Source organism: Vidua macroura, chromosome 2 (genome assembly GCF_024509145.1).
Source record: "Vidua macroura isolate BioBank_ID:100142 chromosome 2, ASM2450914v1, whole genome shotgun sequence".
Taxonomy (NCBI): Eukaryota; Metazoa; Chordata; class Aves; order Passeriformes; family Viduidae; genus Vidua; species Vidua macroura.
The window spans coordinates 78,976,943-78,993,516 of NC_071572.1; the positions used below are offsets into that span (position 1 = coordinate 78,976,943).

The 16,574-nt window shown below is 38.3% G+C and overlaps 2 protein-coding genes across 2 annotated transcripts in view; one reads left to right on the plus strand and one right to left on the minus strand.

Moving 5' to 3' along the window:
- Positions 1–16,574, minus strand: part of LOC128804117 (transmembrane protein 126A-like) — a 45,020-nt gene that overhangs the window by 14,006 nt on the left and 14,440 nt on the right. The gene's annotated exons all lie outside the window — the stretch shown is intronic.
- DLG2 (discs large MAGUK scaffold protein 2) overlaps positions 1–16,574 on the plus strand; it is a 985,470-nt gene that overhangs the window by 8,277 nt on the left and 960,619 nt on the right. The window contains exon 3 of the mRNA XM_053971598.1: positions 9,221–9,352. Coding sequence (XP_053827573.1) covers positions 9,221–9,352 — 132 coding nt within the window. The remainder of the gene's footprint in view (positions 1–9,220; positions 9,353–16,574) is intronic.

Genomic DNA, 16,574 nt, shown 5'->3' on the forward strand with positions numbered 1-16,574 from the left:
TCAATTAGATTGTAAGCTCTTCAAAGCAGGGCACTCTGATAATTTTGCATTGTTAAGATGTCAATTTACATTTATTCAGCTGTATAAATAAGAGGTTTTCATTTGGTGCTATGTCATTTTGAGGGTTTGTGGCTTCATTTTTCATTCCGTCTTCATATTTGCATTGTTGATTTAACATTAACATTTGTACACCTAGATTTTAACATTGTGACACTTGAAAGGCAGAAACAAGAAGGTCAGGTGAAGCTACTTCTAATTGCAGGGTGTCTGGTTTTGGAAGGAGTCTCAAGGCCCCAGAATCTGCTCATTCTGTTGTCTGAAATGCAAACCGGTCACCTAGCCAGGTCACCAAACTGGAGCAAGGATTGTTAATGAACAGGTTCCACATTGCCTTCAACATATCTGAGAAAAGAGAACTCCTTGGAAAAAAAAAGAATGGCCCTGGTGTGATGAGCAGCTGATATCAGCAGTTGCTAAAGTCCTTTTGTGGTCCCTTGAGGAGAAGTGATGTGATGAGAAGAATTTGGGTCCCAGAGTGAGTCCCTGATAAGAACTGGGCTCTTCCTTATGGTGAAGTCTGATACATAAGATTAACAGGTTATACACTAAATATTGAGTATTTTTTTCAATATTTAATTGTAGTTTACAGGCAGGGATGAGTAGAGAAGACATATCTGTGGGATTGCAGGGGTCAGATAGTCATCTGGGGGCTCTGAAGCAAGAATGTAGCTTGGTTTTCAGAGTGCTTTCTGATAAACAGAATTACTGGAATAAAGTTTGTGAGTTTATGCTGAGCCACTTCCTGATCTTTATATAATTATCCTATTCCTCGTGTTAGTACAGTTAGTCAAGTTTAAAGAATTATATTTAAAACAAAAAAATGTGTGAAGGCAGCATTTTACCAGAACAGATGTGTGGTTATATGTTGTAAAGTTTGAAGGTACATGGGCAACAAGGTTACATTGAACTAGTCAACACAGATATATGAAATTTTTCTTAGTTTTCCTTATAGTAAGTTAGACAAAAAGTCTGACTCTTCACAAATAGGCAAAAAAAAAAGAACCCATCACTTCCCTGGTTGGTTGTGTATGTTGTGTTTCATAAAGCTGATGGTTTTCTGTTCAGCTCCATCCACCAGTCAGTGTTCCTTTATCATTACTGGGTGTCCAGCCTGAGTTTATAGGTTGTGTGTTAAGATAAATTTAATTCCAGAAAAGAGAATAAGAGGCTTTGAGAATATCAAAAGTATACAAAAGTTGTGGAGGCTGGAACTGTGAAAAAGGACACTGAGCAGGGAAGGGACATGACAAATCAAACTAGTGTAGAAGAGGCTGTAAAGGGAATAATGGTGGTTTGCTATACAAATTGACATCTGGAGGACAAGTAGTTGTCCTGATTTATAACAAAAAAAGATTGTTTTTATGTAGTAGGAAAAAAACACTAGAACCTTCAAGCACCGAAGTCAGATGGTGAGGGATCTTGTGGATGTTGTAGGAGGTTACCAGTGCAATTAGATGCCAGCTGGGTAAGCCTGGGTCCTTCTGCACAGCAGGGAGGAAAACTACAAACCTCACAGGGCTCCTCCAGGCTCTCTGTGTGTGTCTGTTCTGTTTCTCAGAGTTCAGCTGACACATCATAACACAACTCCTGCCCTTCAAAGCAATCTGACTTGCAGAACATTTAGCCCTCTACATTGTATCATCTGCTGAAATCAATATTCTGTAACAAGAGGCTGGTGAACAACTTCTGTGGTTCCGTGACATCTGTGTGGGGCACAGAGACCTGCAATAACACAACTACATGGTAACACTGTTCAGTGCAAAGCTACCTGTCCTCCTTACTTCAGCTTTCCTTGGCATTTGCATGCCTGGTTTCCCCTTAATATACCTGGGCATGTAATACTGCCTTGTTCTGAGAAATTTGTACTTGCAAAGCAGTTCTTACAGTCTGACTGGCCCATTTCTTGTCTGCTGACAGCATCATGGTGTAGAATAACACTGCTTCACAATGGAACTGTTCCTAAATTGGTCCTAAAGTGGTGGGAAAGCAGTTGTGCAGAGAATTCACCAAGGCTATGGTTAGTTTAGGGATGTAACTTTTTACAGTTAATGCAGAGCAAGGGCAACTCAGAATGCGACCTCAACTTGAAATATCATTCCTTGAAAGACTCTCCACTTGTCCAAGATTAATCTCCAGAGGCCATGTGTTGGCCTTCTCTATGTGCCAATGTGGTTGCTAAAAGCTGAAATCCTAGAAACAAGCTTGCCTGGTAATCCCTTCAATGATTACCCCCCTCCTTTTTCTGTCCCCTTGTTTTCCCTAGCAGGACAGAAGATGGATTTATGTGCCATGCATATCCTGAGGAGCTGTTATTTTTAACCCTTTTGCTTGTTGAGTGCTTGTTGAGTGCTTGCCACACTGGGTGAATTGTCACATACGTCACGCCTTATGCTTCCTCAAGGTTGTATAACCAATATGCTGCATTTTCTGGATAGTTGCTTAAAGTCCTCTTAAAGAGATGAAGGGCCCAAGATGCTGGGAGCTTTCTGGTTTTTACACATATTCTCTGTCTGCTTTCCCTCTGTGCAGTCTGCTAGATTAATATGTGTCTCATATTAATGTTTATATGTAAATATTTTATGATTATCATTTGTCTAGTAGTTCTCAAGTCCTTTGAACCATGGGAGCTTGCAACTTGTGTTTTTCTCAACCATCTTAGAATACTGTTTCTTGCATTTCGTTCTAAAATTTAACTGGCTTTCTGCTCTTTTCCTCTGTGGATACTGAGTATTGTGTATTAGCAGGATTTATTCCTTTGTGTTTGCTGTTCTGTGTGAAGATCAGGGAAGGTAAATGAGTTACTGACAGGTTTGACTTGGATCAGTCCTGAGGCAGGTTGCCTGGAAATTTCTTACTGCATTCCCTCCTGCTGATCTCATTTTAACTTTTTAAGAATTCCAGACCAGAGAATCAAATCAAGACACCTTTAAATAACAGAGGTAGGGAAGAGTGTTTGCTCCTCTGTCTCTTTTGGTCATCTGAATGAAGGTGTGAACTCTCCAAAATGAAAGTATTTTTTGAGATCCTTTTTCTTCTAAAGTTATCAAAATCACTGAGAAGACTTCCTTGCTCCCTTTCCTGGTGCTCTGGTTCCATTTCTCACTTCTATTTTGGCTCCTGTGTTTCTTCTCCACCATTCTTCATGCTTTTTCCTGCTTCAATGCCCTACATTTTCCCAATTCTGGTTCTCAAAGACCTGTAAAGTGTCTCCTGAAATGTGTTGGCATTTTCTTCTTTTAAAATTCACCTCTACAACAGACTTGGCAAGTCAGAAGATAATTGAAATCCCTTTTGGGAAAAAAACAGATTAAAAAATTAAAAAAAAATAGAAATTGAAATGAAAACACCCTTTCATCTTATCAATTCAGTTAGGGTTAGATCTCAGCTAATGTTAAATATCTCTCACCAATGAAACCTTGTTGAAGGTTAACATTTTTCATTTTTCATTAGGTTTAACATTGAAGTTAACATTTTTCCACCCTGTTGCACCCCAAAAATATTTTCATTCACAAACTCTGATGCCAGTGGGAGGAAAAAAATGTAAATGTGTTTCTAAACTTAGCAAGAGGCTGTGGTAGACTTGGTTCCCTGAGAGGCAGTGGCTGCCTGATACTCCCTTGTGCTGGTGCAGGGTGCTGTTAACCAGCTGAGTCTGATTTCTTCCATGTGCAAGGCAGAACTTGCTGAGTTTGGAATTGCATTTTCATTTTTTTCTCTCCATCTTCTAAGCTACCTTGCTTCATAGCAGGAGTTGAATGATAGGATCATACTCCCAAGGAAAGCAGCAGCAGCTCTCAGCAGACTAGGGGTACTGAAAGCACAACAATTTGAGTGCAAAATCAGTGAGTGGTCCTGGCCAGTTACATATATGGGTCCATATAGAGTTCAGCCTAAATGACTTTACTGTGGCCAGAAGAAGCTCTAATGGCTTGAAAGTACCCATACATGCTTGCCTTAGCAGCATCTGCTTGAGTTATGTGTGGTTCTTTATCTGCTCCTTTGGTTTGAGCCATCATCATTCAACAAACCCTGGACTGAAAATAGAACTTCTTGGAGACTGGTTTTTGAATCTCTTTTACTTTCTCATATAATTTCTTTTAACCCTATTAGTCAAACCTGTTCCTAATTAGTTATTGAAGTTTACAGATAAACCTAAATTATCTTCAGGTGTAGTATATTTAGTTCATCTGAAGGATAAATGGTGTGCATAAACACCTGGGAGATATTTAAGAAACTTATTTCCGGGGCCTGTCCTATGGTGTGGTGTGTGACCTGCTATGTGCAGGTAGGGCTGTGTCATCCTCAGTCCCATATGATGACACAAAAACCTTTTAATCAACTCAACTGTCTACACCAGCAGAGCTGCAGATGCAGCTCTGCCAGGACTCTACTGTAAATGCTGCAGTGAGTATAGTGTCTCCTTGCCTATATGGAGTTTCAAAGTGGTTCTAAAAATGTGTTTGCAAAACATGAGAGCACAGAAATTAAACCAGCAGAGGAAGGGAATCCTTTTGATTCAAGGTACTGGTTAGTATTGAAGTGGCATCCAGGTCTTGGATATGACCCTGAGAAGTAGATGGAATTGATTTTGACATCACTTTAGCAAAGTAGATGATAAAATTATTGCAGTGTTAATTTAAGTGTGCATAATTTAAGTCTTTAATATGTGTGGCTTACATTTTAAGAGCAGTGCTTTAGGAAGCAATTAATTGGTGAGAATTTAATTTCTCCTGATACATAGTGCACTTTACCCTGTATGTGCTTGGATGTATAGCTTTGTTTCTTTTTGACAGTATCCCCAGAAAACTTTTTGTCTGTAAGATATAGTGAAGTTATGTTTTGTTAAAATATAACTTGGATTTTCTGCATAATTTTCTATGCAGTTTCTGTATTTGTTTTATCAGATATATAAGCATTGCCCCAACAGATTATTTTACTCTATAGCATAAATGTCTACTTATTGAACTTTAAAACAACATCACAGAAAAAGCTGTACTGTCGGGGTGTTATAAAGTGTGGCATATTCTGTAATGATCCTATCTATATCTATAATAACCCTGAGGAAAGGATTTGTTTCTTCTTTCATTCTTACATAGGTGAATACATTAAACAGAAACTCATTCTGTAGAAGAAAAAATGAGTAATTCTTTGTGTGAAAAAAACTTCAGATTGATAGAGGAAGGAAAATTTTCTGAGGGAGTCCAGTCAACAAAGTTACTGCTCTGTAGTTTTGTGTCAATATTACATAGCTCTGATTTGCTGTATTGTAGCAATTACCTGTTCCCTGATCACTAATATAAGCCACAAACTTCTGAACCACTTAAAAAATTGTGGAGTGATAAAGCAATAGAATTTACACAATTGTGAATTAGTTTGGGTTAACTGATAACTTCTTGGCCAAGATCCTGTAGGATCATAAAAGCTGTTTTATTCCTTAAGATTTTTTTCTTCTACTTGTATTTAGATGTTTAGAATATTATTTATTTAAACAAAACATTAACGCATTTCCTGACTGTAAGAATGTAAGCGTGTTTTTGTAGGACTGTGTCTTCTGAATGGTTCTTATCAAAGTCATCTTTCAAAGCCAATAGGATCAATTTAACAATAGTGTCATAAAATACAAAGAAGCCATAAAAAAATTAGATCTGTGTCCGACAGGCCTCATGGGGCACAGCTGATGCTGACTTTTCAGTGGTCTTTTGTTTGCAGACAAAGGACCTACTCAGGATCCACACAGAGGCCCACCTCTTGGGATATTAAATTGTGTGTTCAGTGATTTTGTCTTGCTTGAATTTGGTTTTAATGTTAGTACTGGAGAATAGTGATTGCATAGGACAAATATTTTTTTGTTGCATTTCTGATGTACTCTGTAAGGTACAGGACTTTGGCTGCTATAAAGTGTGTGCTTTATTGAATACTGTAATGCATACAGTGATCCAGCCCCTTATGAAAGCCACCAATCTCTCATTCTTCTTGATGAAAAGAATGTGTGGGAAAGCAGATTTAGAAACTTCCACTTAATTGGGTGGCAGGGAATATAGTTCTTATTTGAGTATTGTGCTGCAGTCCATTCTTGCAACCAGATAGTACTTAAGCTTTGTAGCTGCAAAAGAAAAAATACTGGATGTCCTCATCTGTGTTGGGTATGACTGGGAGTTGACAATGGCTATTTTGGGGAGAGTACTCAGCTTTTTTCAGCTGAGCTATTTTATTATATTACTTCCTATTGCTCTGTGTTGTGCAGAGGTAGGAATGTGCTGTGCTGGTGTTGAACAGGATTGTTCAACAGCCCCAGCATGCTAAATACTGTCAAATCCATATGAAGGTCTAGTTCTGACTAATTTATAGCCAGGAGAGTTCATCAAGAAGAGGGAAAGTCTTTTGAAAGTCTAATCTGGTGATAAATTGACTGGAGATTCAAGTAGTGTCCATAATTCCCTTGGCTTTTCAGGACTACTCCAGTAGTAGTGGTTGCACAGCCCCCCTCCCTGACATGCTGAAATACTCTTGGTCAGGATCAGGATATGCCTGGACATCCTGATTGAATCACCCAGCACATATCAGCCATTGCAGGTTATTTGGAAAACCAGATACGCTGCTGCCAATGAGATTGTGCAGGAAAAGGATGCAATTCCACGCTGGAGCTTAGGGATGGAATAAAAATTAATGTATCCTATTAAAGTTAGAGAGGAAAATTAGGCAGGACAATCATTACTTGATTTGGGATTTAGATTTAGCACTGGAACTGTACTATGTTGCTGGTTGTTCAGTTTGTAGAGTTTAGGACTCTTCTGGGGTCAACAAAAAGTAGTAACAACAAGAAGTAGCAACAAAAGTAGTCTTTGCATCTTCATGAATTGAAAAATAGTATTTCAAGTGAAAATAAAAACTACACATATCCTCAAAGGATGCTACTTTATGTAGCATTGTACTTTTTCAATTATGATTAGTGCACTTTAAGAAAGGAATGATTAATGAAGAAGGGGATGCTTCACCAAGTCACTAAGAAAGAGAGGGTGGTATCCCTGGTGTGGAAGAGGCATTCACATTCTAGTTTCTCAGTCTACTCGTAAAATGTGTCCTCAGTGTTGGATACTTTGCAGTAGTTTTCCACCACTCTGTTGCTTAACTTTACTATAAGTAACCATGGACTCATTACATATGCATGTCTGTACTTGGGAGAAGGTGAATTACTGGTTCCAACCCATGCTTTTAGTTCTGGACTAACTCTTTTATTGCGGGTGGCCAGAATATTCAGTGTGTCAGTGAAAGTACAGGTGTCTCAGGTGGGTCAGGCACAGTCATGAGGTGAGTAAAAGGTATGATTGGGGTTTTAAAAGCAAAAGTAGCTGAGCTTACATGAAGTAGTTCTTTGTACCCAACCATATCCCACTTGGATCCAGAGCTTTGTTTCAAGGCTGTGCTTTTGTTTTGGATGATTTGATGGAAGCCCAGCCCAGATATTGTGATGTAGCCTTAAAAGAGCTGATCCCTCTCTCTCTCTGCATGGGTTGTAAGTGGTCCTAAGTGCAATTGCCTAATCCTTACCTGCCCCAAGGACAGCTATCATAGAAAGAAGGTGTTCCTCTTGGAGACCCCTCAAGGTAGGATCAAAGCAGAGAATTATGAGCTCCTCCATTATAATGGCTAGACTGCTATAAAATGTTCCCTAATCTTCCTATCTATGTGATATGTACATAAGGTTGGTCTCAATGATCTTGGAGGTCTTCTCCAACCTTAAGGAGTCTGTGTATTTATATATATGTGTCTGTGCATATATAAAAACACTTAAATAAAATTCCTTTTTATTCATTATGTTTTTGATTTCTCTGATAAAATGCCTGGGGCCAAGTAGAATTTCTGTAAGGAGAAAGAAAAAACATTGCATCTTTTTAAACTTTAACAATTGATTAAAATTTCCCCCATTTTAAATTTGAGAATGTGATTGGGTTACAGAATCCATGTCATCTGTCTGCCCCAATGTGAACTCATCTGGTTGTCACTTCCCAAGGCCTATAATACAGGGAGTCATCAAGACCTTGAACAAAGACAGTCAATCTTTATACAGTGAAAAATAAACTTTATTTTAGTTATTTAGTAAAAAAAGCGTTATAAAGGTGATCTCTAATGGAAGAAATTTAGATTGAGGCAGTTGCTTTTAATTATTTTGGGTTTTTTTTTAAGTATTTGGGAATCTTACTGAAAACTTGATGGCAATACAATTACAAAAGCATGTGCAGATGTCATACATATGTTTGTGTACATTTCTGGAATCTAACTGGGATGGGGAGAAGGACAGATAAAATCTGATTCTCCATGTTCCTCTATTTTCTTCTCTGTAAGATGATGATGCTTGGATTTCATGCAATTTTACATGTCATTCATGCTCTTGGCAAGTGAGTGCACAAAGATAATAGCAACAGGAGAAACAGAGCTCTGCTCTTACAGAAAGGCTGGATTGCTCTCTTTGAGCCAGCACATGGATGAAAGTCTATCAAAGCCTCATTTACCAAAGAGGTAGATAGCAATTTTATGTATTGAGGGAATAGAAAAAACCAGCCTCACTCTTGGACACCTGCCTTTCAGATACACATTTGTCAGTTAGAGAACAGAGAACTGAGTGCTGCAGATGCAAAGCAAACACTTTCATGTCTTCTCTGAATATGTTTTAAGGCCAGTTTTCTTGCATGGGTTTCCATAATGGTTATTGTCTATAATTTTGTAGCTTCTGCAAGCTGTAATTTGGTCCAGGCCCCATAGCTTCCAGATGGTTTTGGATAAAAGGAAGTTGAACACTTGTTATAAATGCTATTCCAAAGATCATTTTCCCATATGCAGTGTTGCATATGTTGTTCGTGACATACAGCTAACGACAGAAAGCAGTAACATCACCATCCCTGGAAGTGTTTCAAGGGCATGTGGATGTGGCACTTGGGGACATGGTATGCTGGGGAACACAGTGGTGCTGATTTAATAGTTGGACTTGATGATGTAGATCTTTTCCAACCATAGTACTGTTATGATTCCATAAACACTTCCTGTAAATGTTGCTTATATGTGTGAACAATGCCTCTCAAAATGTGTAGTTAACATTTGAACATTTAAATACTTTTCAGAGCCAATGAAGACATTGGTTTTTTTTGGTGGTTTTTTTTTTTAGATACCGACCGAGCTTTAGTACTGCTGGAAGAATATTGCAAAAAACTACGGAAGCCAGAAGAGCAACAACTGAAAAAAGCTATCAGAAAGGTGATGGGCATCTTTAAGAGCAGCTTGTTTCAGGCACTCCTAGGTAGGTACTGATGTTTAGTACTAGGTGCACTCTCTTGGAGGCCAGAGCTAGGTCAGACCTAGTAACTTTCTTATCAGTCACTATTTAATTTGTGTTTATGGTGAAAAGCATGTTGAGGTAATACTTACAGGTTCTCTGAGCAGAAACTTATTGTCCTGATATTTTAAAGGTATTTTCTTACTTACAGAGAAGGAAAAGTAACAGAAGCTTAATACAAGTTAAGGTATTGAATAATTATTCCTAAACCTTGCTGCTTTCCTTTATTTAATGGAAAATACAGAATCAGAGTAGGATATAACTGTTTATGCGAAGCTGAAGATGAAGCCCTCTTCACAGGTAAATGGCCAAAGTTTAATTGATTTCATTTGCACCAAGTAGCATTGAAAATCTTTGTGTCTTTTGAATTATGTTTTTGTGAAAAGTTTCAGCAGAGAAACTCAAAAATAAGTTAAGAAAATTGCTCTAGGACAGTTTGGCAGAATGTTCCCATTTGTGTGATGTTGCAGTGTTCAAATAGATGTGCTGATGTATCACTGTCTTTCTTCCACTTACTTGAAGATTCCTGTTTCATCTTGTAACTGATGTTAAAATCAAGCACTTGTTGTTTTGGAGCCTTATAAAGCAACCTCCATAAGTTGTTATATATGATGTTTTTAAGGTCATACATGTTTGCCTTGGCATTCCTTGTGCTGTGCCTGGGCTGCCAGTCAAGGGAAGTGGTGACTAACTGTGCATCTCCCTTGCTCTACCTCCCTCTGCCCTCTTGCTCACATTTCACGGCTCTTCCTTCACGCACCGCTACATTTTGTGAGGAGCTCGTCTCAGGGGTGCATTTCCTAACACAAATTATGTTTGTGGAAGCACACATGCCTTCAACTTGTGGCTGTTTGAAGCCAGAGTATCAATTGTACTCCTTGCAGAGCTTCAGTCAGGGCCAGTTATGGAAAAATTTTTGATTATGTGTCATAAAAGTGGAAGCACATCAATAATGCATTATTACTGGGAAGACAATGGAGGTCTGGGACTAGTTTCAGGAATTCCTGTAGCATTTGTAGAAAATGTGTACTACCAGTGTCTAACATTTCCTGCAAATGGAATTCATTAATGTTAGTGCTTTTTACTTGTAACTTTTCTTAACTTCTTTAAAGCAATGAGCTTTATTTTATAAACTCTACATAATTTTAATTGCTCTGTATGCTTTAAAAAAAGGAAAGGGATTAATAATCGAATTTGCCAAATAGTTGTAAATAGATTTGAAAATAAGGAGAAAGAAAAAAAATTGGACCTATCCATATTGTTTTTATGGAGGTGACTATGGATATAGATATGTGTACTGAAGAAATACAGTAGTCACAGAAGTGACATTAGTTGTACATTTACTTCTGCACTACTTGGAAGTAATTAGAGTACCTCAGAGTATTCTAACAACATGTGTGCTTTGTGTGTGGCTACACTACAATATCTGTTGAGGTATTACACATGTTAGAAATGAAAAAGTGATTATAGCTACAATAAGTTGAATCCAAAGAAGAACTTAAATCTTTTGATTGCTACAATAACAGATTGAGGAGTATGGTGTTACAGAAGTTAACATTTTAATTTGTGGGCCTTTAGATGTCTTTCCCTGTTTCTTAAATGCTTCCTTTTTTAGAAGAGATTTGGGAATTGCAAGACATATTCAAAGTCTCTCATTATTACATTTGGTTTGTTACTTGGTTGGTCTAGATTCTGGAACAATACTAAAGAGGGATCTCTCCGCTGTGAGAGGAGACATCCCTCACATTTTAAGTGTGGCAGATGATGTTATTACACAATCAATAATGAGATTTTTGCATAATTAGTATTTGAAAAGACCCTCACTTCCTAACATCTGTTTTAGCTTCATGACATAGTTTCCTCTAGTCACGTATAAATCAGACCTCTACACAAAGGAATACCTAAGGCAGAGCTTCTGGTCTCTTCTTAAGTTCTGTACTGCTAATCTTCCTTTTGTCTTTTATATTTACAGAATGTCTAATGGTCTCGAAAGTGTCCATTTTTCTGTGCCTGATTTTAATGAGACTTAATTTCCAGAGTCTGAAAGTTCATTGCTTTCCAAAACTCTCTCATTTATAGCTGTCAAGTATTGGTTCTATCCAGCATGATTGACCTTTTGAATATTTCGGCTGTAACTACTAATGAAAAATGTGATTTTTTTTTTTTTTTTTTTTTTTTTTGTGCAGAACTGTTAACCTGGATGCAGAGGTGTGCATTCTTACCAGGAATGAAGTTAACATAAAATTATGTGCCAAATTCAGTTTTTGTAGCTCCCACAGCTTTAGCAGAATTGGGTTCCTTTACAAATAAATTCATCCATTGTAACCATCTCTGCCCTTTAAGTGTGGGTTCAATTCTCATCAATTTCCAAAAAGCTTTAAAAATCTGTTGGCTGTCTTAAACTGAGTATAACAACAACAGTTAAAGAAAAATAATAAGTCACTTTTCAAATCTAGTATAGTCTAGCTCCTTTTATTCTCAAATTTATGCTTGTGTGATTATGCTGATTTGATTCAGCCATCTTTGAACTTGGCTTCTCATTCTGTGTGTGACTATTTTTATCTTCAATGTGTTTCATAAATATTAAATGTGGACTAGTGAACAGTGGGGTAACATGAGAGAAAGGAAGATTCAATATTTTTCTTGCATATATTCTACACATGCAGGAAGCCACTACAATAATGTAAGGAAAAGTTCTGTAAGTGCTTTACAGAAGGATTATTGAAGGATTGTCCTTTTACATTTTAGTGTTTAAAAGCATTCCCTTCTCCCTTTGGGCTGTTCTTGTTGCTGGACTTCTTGCTAGAGTGGCTGTGCTCAGTGGCAGCTGAGTTAGTTGCTAAGAGGCACATTTTCAAAGTGACATGTGGAAGTACAGTCTCTGGAGTCCCACTTACACTCCAGTGGCCCAAACACAATGCTTTGAAAATCCAGCCCTAAGAGGAGGGAGGAGGAGCAACTCTTCAGAAGGAGCATGCAAGGGGAAGAACATGAATTTAGATGTTGACATTACTCTTAATTTAATTGTAGATTTCATTCACCAGAAAGAATTTACTCACTCTACTATGGGCCGTGAGGAGTTATTCTGTTGTTAGGACCTTGTGAGGATTTTTCTTTTTGTAGGTTCATCTGTAGCTAGCTAATAGTAAAATCACAAGGTTCTCTTAAATTGTAGCACATGTGCTGATGTGAACATTTTTAAAAGGAAGAGGGAATGAAACCTCCAGAAATCCAAATGCCTCATTTGTTGGGATTGTCTCATAATGGGGCATCTTGGAGACATCGTGCTGAGATAAAAAAGGGAAATTGTGAAAGAGAGTAATAATAGTCATCTGGATGTGTCAGGGCAACCAAACATTTTTTTGTTCCAGTTCTGTTCTTTAGGAAACTTAATAAATTTTAATAATGCAGTACATAGTTTAGTAGAATTTATTTTGAGAACCCTCTGCTATATATTTGTCCAGCCTTCATTTCATTAAGAAAAGTGCATGATTCTACAGCTTAGAGGGTGGTTCTGTGGAATGAGAATAGATAAAAGAGGTTTATGTCAGGGTTGTTTGGGTTTTTTTGTAGATACATCTCTATAAAACATCATTTTGTTTCTAGTAGGAATTAAAGTGCCACAAATAACTGTAATCATCTTATGCAGTATTAGGTAAAAACTAATCTCCATAGGTTTTTCTAAAATTCGGATAAACCCAATCTGCAGTCGGTGACGTATTTCCTGGGGACTTTGAAACCACATCTTGTGGTTTTTTCTCATGCTTGCATACCTTTGCCTGAATTTTAAAATGCCATATTTCTAATTAAAATATGCATCACTTTTTTTTAATGGTATTGTGCTATTCTTGCACAATAGTGCAGATGTTCTGAAACTGCTCATCTTAAAAATTGCTGTAGCAAACATTACTGATACAGAATTTACTCATCATCTGTGTCACAGCCTACACTTAGAAACTTGGGATACAGTGTTACATTTCCAGTAGGTGTTTTTTTAAGACTCTTTTCCTCATCCAGCTCACTTTTAAATAAACCTTGTTATAACAATGCATTTTAAAAGAGTGATCATGTCTTTCAAACCAAGTCAAAAAGGAAGTCAGATGATTTTTCTGTGATCTCATATTACTCTTCTGTTAAAAGATTGTATAAATGAAGTGGCAGTATAACTCAATAGTGTTACATTAGCCTCCAAAATTCCAGAGATCTAGTTAAATCTTGTATTCTTCCATGTTACTGGAAGGTGCCTAGGACAGGTAGGGTATATAAAGATGACATTTCAGAGATCCAAAGCAAGTTTCTCTTCGGTTTAATTATTTTAGGACATATATATCTATTAAAAATAGCATAGTCTTTGAGAAATGCAAGTATTTATTATAGCTAGCACGAAGCAACCCAAGAGCTTGATTCCTATGGATTTGTCTTAGTTTGATTGACCTTGGTGTCTACAAAGTTGTGAGCTGGGTCTGACATTTCTCTTGCACTTAGGGCCATGGTTAAATTTCTAGATAGTTTAGGTATGAAAAAAACTGGAGAGGAACCTATCATAGGAGTAATGACGGAATGTTGGAACAGGTCGCTGTCATAAAAAGAAAACTCCAAGAATGAAAAATGAGGAAGATTTTGATAGGCATAGCCAGGCATGTCAACTAAGAATAGTGATGAAAAATGGCCCCCACATTATGTAGGCTTTAATGCTGAGAAGAATAATGATACTGTTGACCATATAGGGAGAAGAAAATACAGGAGATTAGTAGTAAGGCAAGGAATTTGTTTAGGCATGTTGTGTTTAAGGACAAAGTTTTTAATGAAATTTGAGAAGAGAGGGAAGGAGGTGGGTCAAGACTTGGGAATAGATGTATGAAAAGCAGGATACAAGATAAGAAAAGCAGACCTGCATCACAGTCCTGGGCTGGAGATGAGGCCTGTACCAAAGTAGTGTGAAGAACAGTTATAGAGGCCAGAAAATGCAAAAATGGAGTGCTGGTCATACATGGTAGTGCTGAGATTTGCACAAAAGGCATAGGGATAATCTATTAAATACTGAAAGGTATTACTGTCTGCTCCTGTGATCTGTCTTTAAGAAACACTACTATCATATTTTCAGGCTTTACTTCATAACCACCAAGACCTCTTTTGTACTTTTTTATTTGAGCAGGCATTTAACATTCATGGCACCACAGAAAACAAGGCAATGTCCAGTTCCACAAGGTCCTTGATAAAGCTGCTAGTATTGAGGAAATCCAAATGGAGAACTTGTTCGACAGTCACCTTTCTGAGGTGAAGCGATGGTGACTGTTGCTACTACCCATCTTTCCCAGGCCCTAGGAGGAAGCATGTTTTGGTACTCAGTACTGTGTCAGTGTTTTAGGGACCAGAAGGACATGAAACAAATTGCTGTGCTGGGAAACTTTTCCACAGGAAAGCACAACTGTATGTTGCCTATTCATATTTGCCAGGCTTGCTCTCAGTAGATGTTTTCGTCTCACTCATGTGTTCTGTGTGCTCAACTCCTTGCAGTGCTCCCGATGTAAGGTCACTAGTCTCCTATGTCATTTCTCTCTAGACTTACTCTCAGTGAGCTGGTTTCTGGTCATGTCAGGCTGTTTCACTCACAAGAACAACACTGGATTCCTCAGATGCTAATCCAGTGCAGCCAAGCCTGTGTCCAGCCCAGGGACATTAAGCAATTCTCTTGCTGAGGGCCTGCATCCACCATTTGTGAATTCAAAGAATAAAACCCCTGCTGATTTTGCTTGCCTGGGATCTTGTGTTGGGATGATTCTCTGAGATTTATATTCAGACCTTCCCTGATTGAGAAATACAGATTCTTCTATAGCTGTATCTAAAAATATTGAAACCCTCCTTGACTATTAAAAATGTCGAGGAGCAAATGAAATGTGCAAAACCTCTTCAGTGCTGTCACATTTGAGAGATGCTCAAATGACATCTCTGACAATGGGGAAGCCTGTTATTACTCTACACAGAGTCCTACTTTCCCAAACTGGCATCTTTCTTTGTTGCAGCATAAATTACAGCAGAACTGAAATTTAAATTCAAGGGCAGCTTTTGTTTTGCCTGAAGACAGCTGCAGCTGCTTTTATTCTTGAAGTCCAATTCTCTTAGTAAGCAAATTCTGTGCTTTCTCTCAAAATAGCTAAAGGTAGTGCTTGATCTTTGGGATAGTTTGAAGCTGTGTGATTTTTCTTTTTTATGAGCTGGGGGCTGGATTGCAGCCAACTGGAGGAACTAACCCTTGCATTTCTCCAGTGAAAGTCTGACCACAAGGACTGGACCACTTCTTAAAAAGGAAGGAGAAAAGGGAGATCTGTTGTAACTGGTTTCTAGTGGGTTTTGGCCCACTGCTCTTTTTTCTTCCATGGCAGTGCAATTTCTCCTCTGTTGTTATAATTTCTCTCAATCTCTTACAGTTCTTCCGAACCCATGGTGCCTGTGGATCCTTTAGAGGAAGTAAGGCTTCTTTGCTTCTATCAGGTTGCATTGACAGTGGGCAGAGGGTCCAAATTTAGGTGGTGGGAACTGACAGGTGGATGCACATGGAGAAGGATGACAGACACATCATGTTGCTGTAGAGGAATTAGAAGTGAAGATACTCAGAGAGGAAGTTTCACAGACTGACAGAATGGGCCAGGTTGGAATGGACCACTGGTATCCCAAGTGGAGATCACCTAGCCCAACCTCCCTGCTTAAGCAGGGTTCCCTAGAGCATGTCACTCAGAGTTGTGTTCAGATGCCTTTTGCATATCGCCAGGGGAGGAGACACTCAGCCTCTCTGGGCAGCTTTTGAGTTTCACTGAAATCTGAAATGTTACCCAGCTTTTCTTAGTTGTGTCTGTGATGGAGGAGCTGAAATATTTCTCAAAATTGCTTTATTCTTTGGGACTTAATAGATGTTAATGTGATGTCTTACTGGTTAGAAACCAGGAGCAAAGAGAGCCAGGGCATGGTGCTCCCTGTTCTTGCTGGCCAGCCTGGTGATGTGAGTAGCCAGCTTCTTAATATTAAAGCTATTTCCCACCTCGAGGGAAAGCGTGTGCAAAGATGTGGGAATCTTGTGTGGGTACCCTAAATCAGTTTTTATTTGAAATAATTGAAATATTAAAAACTTGTGAATTACCAGGAAAGACCTCAACCCAAAACCAAAGCCCTGCTACCTCTTGCATTTATA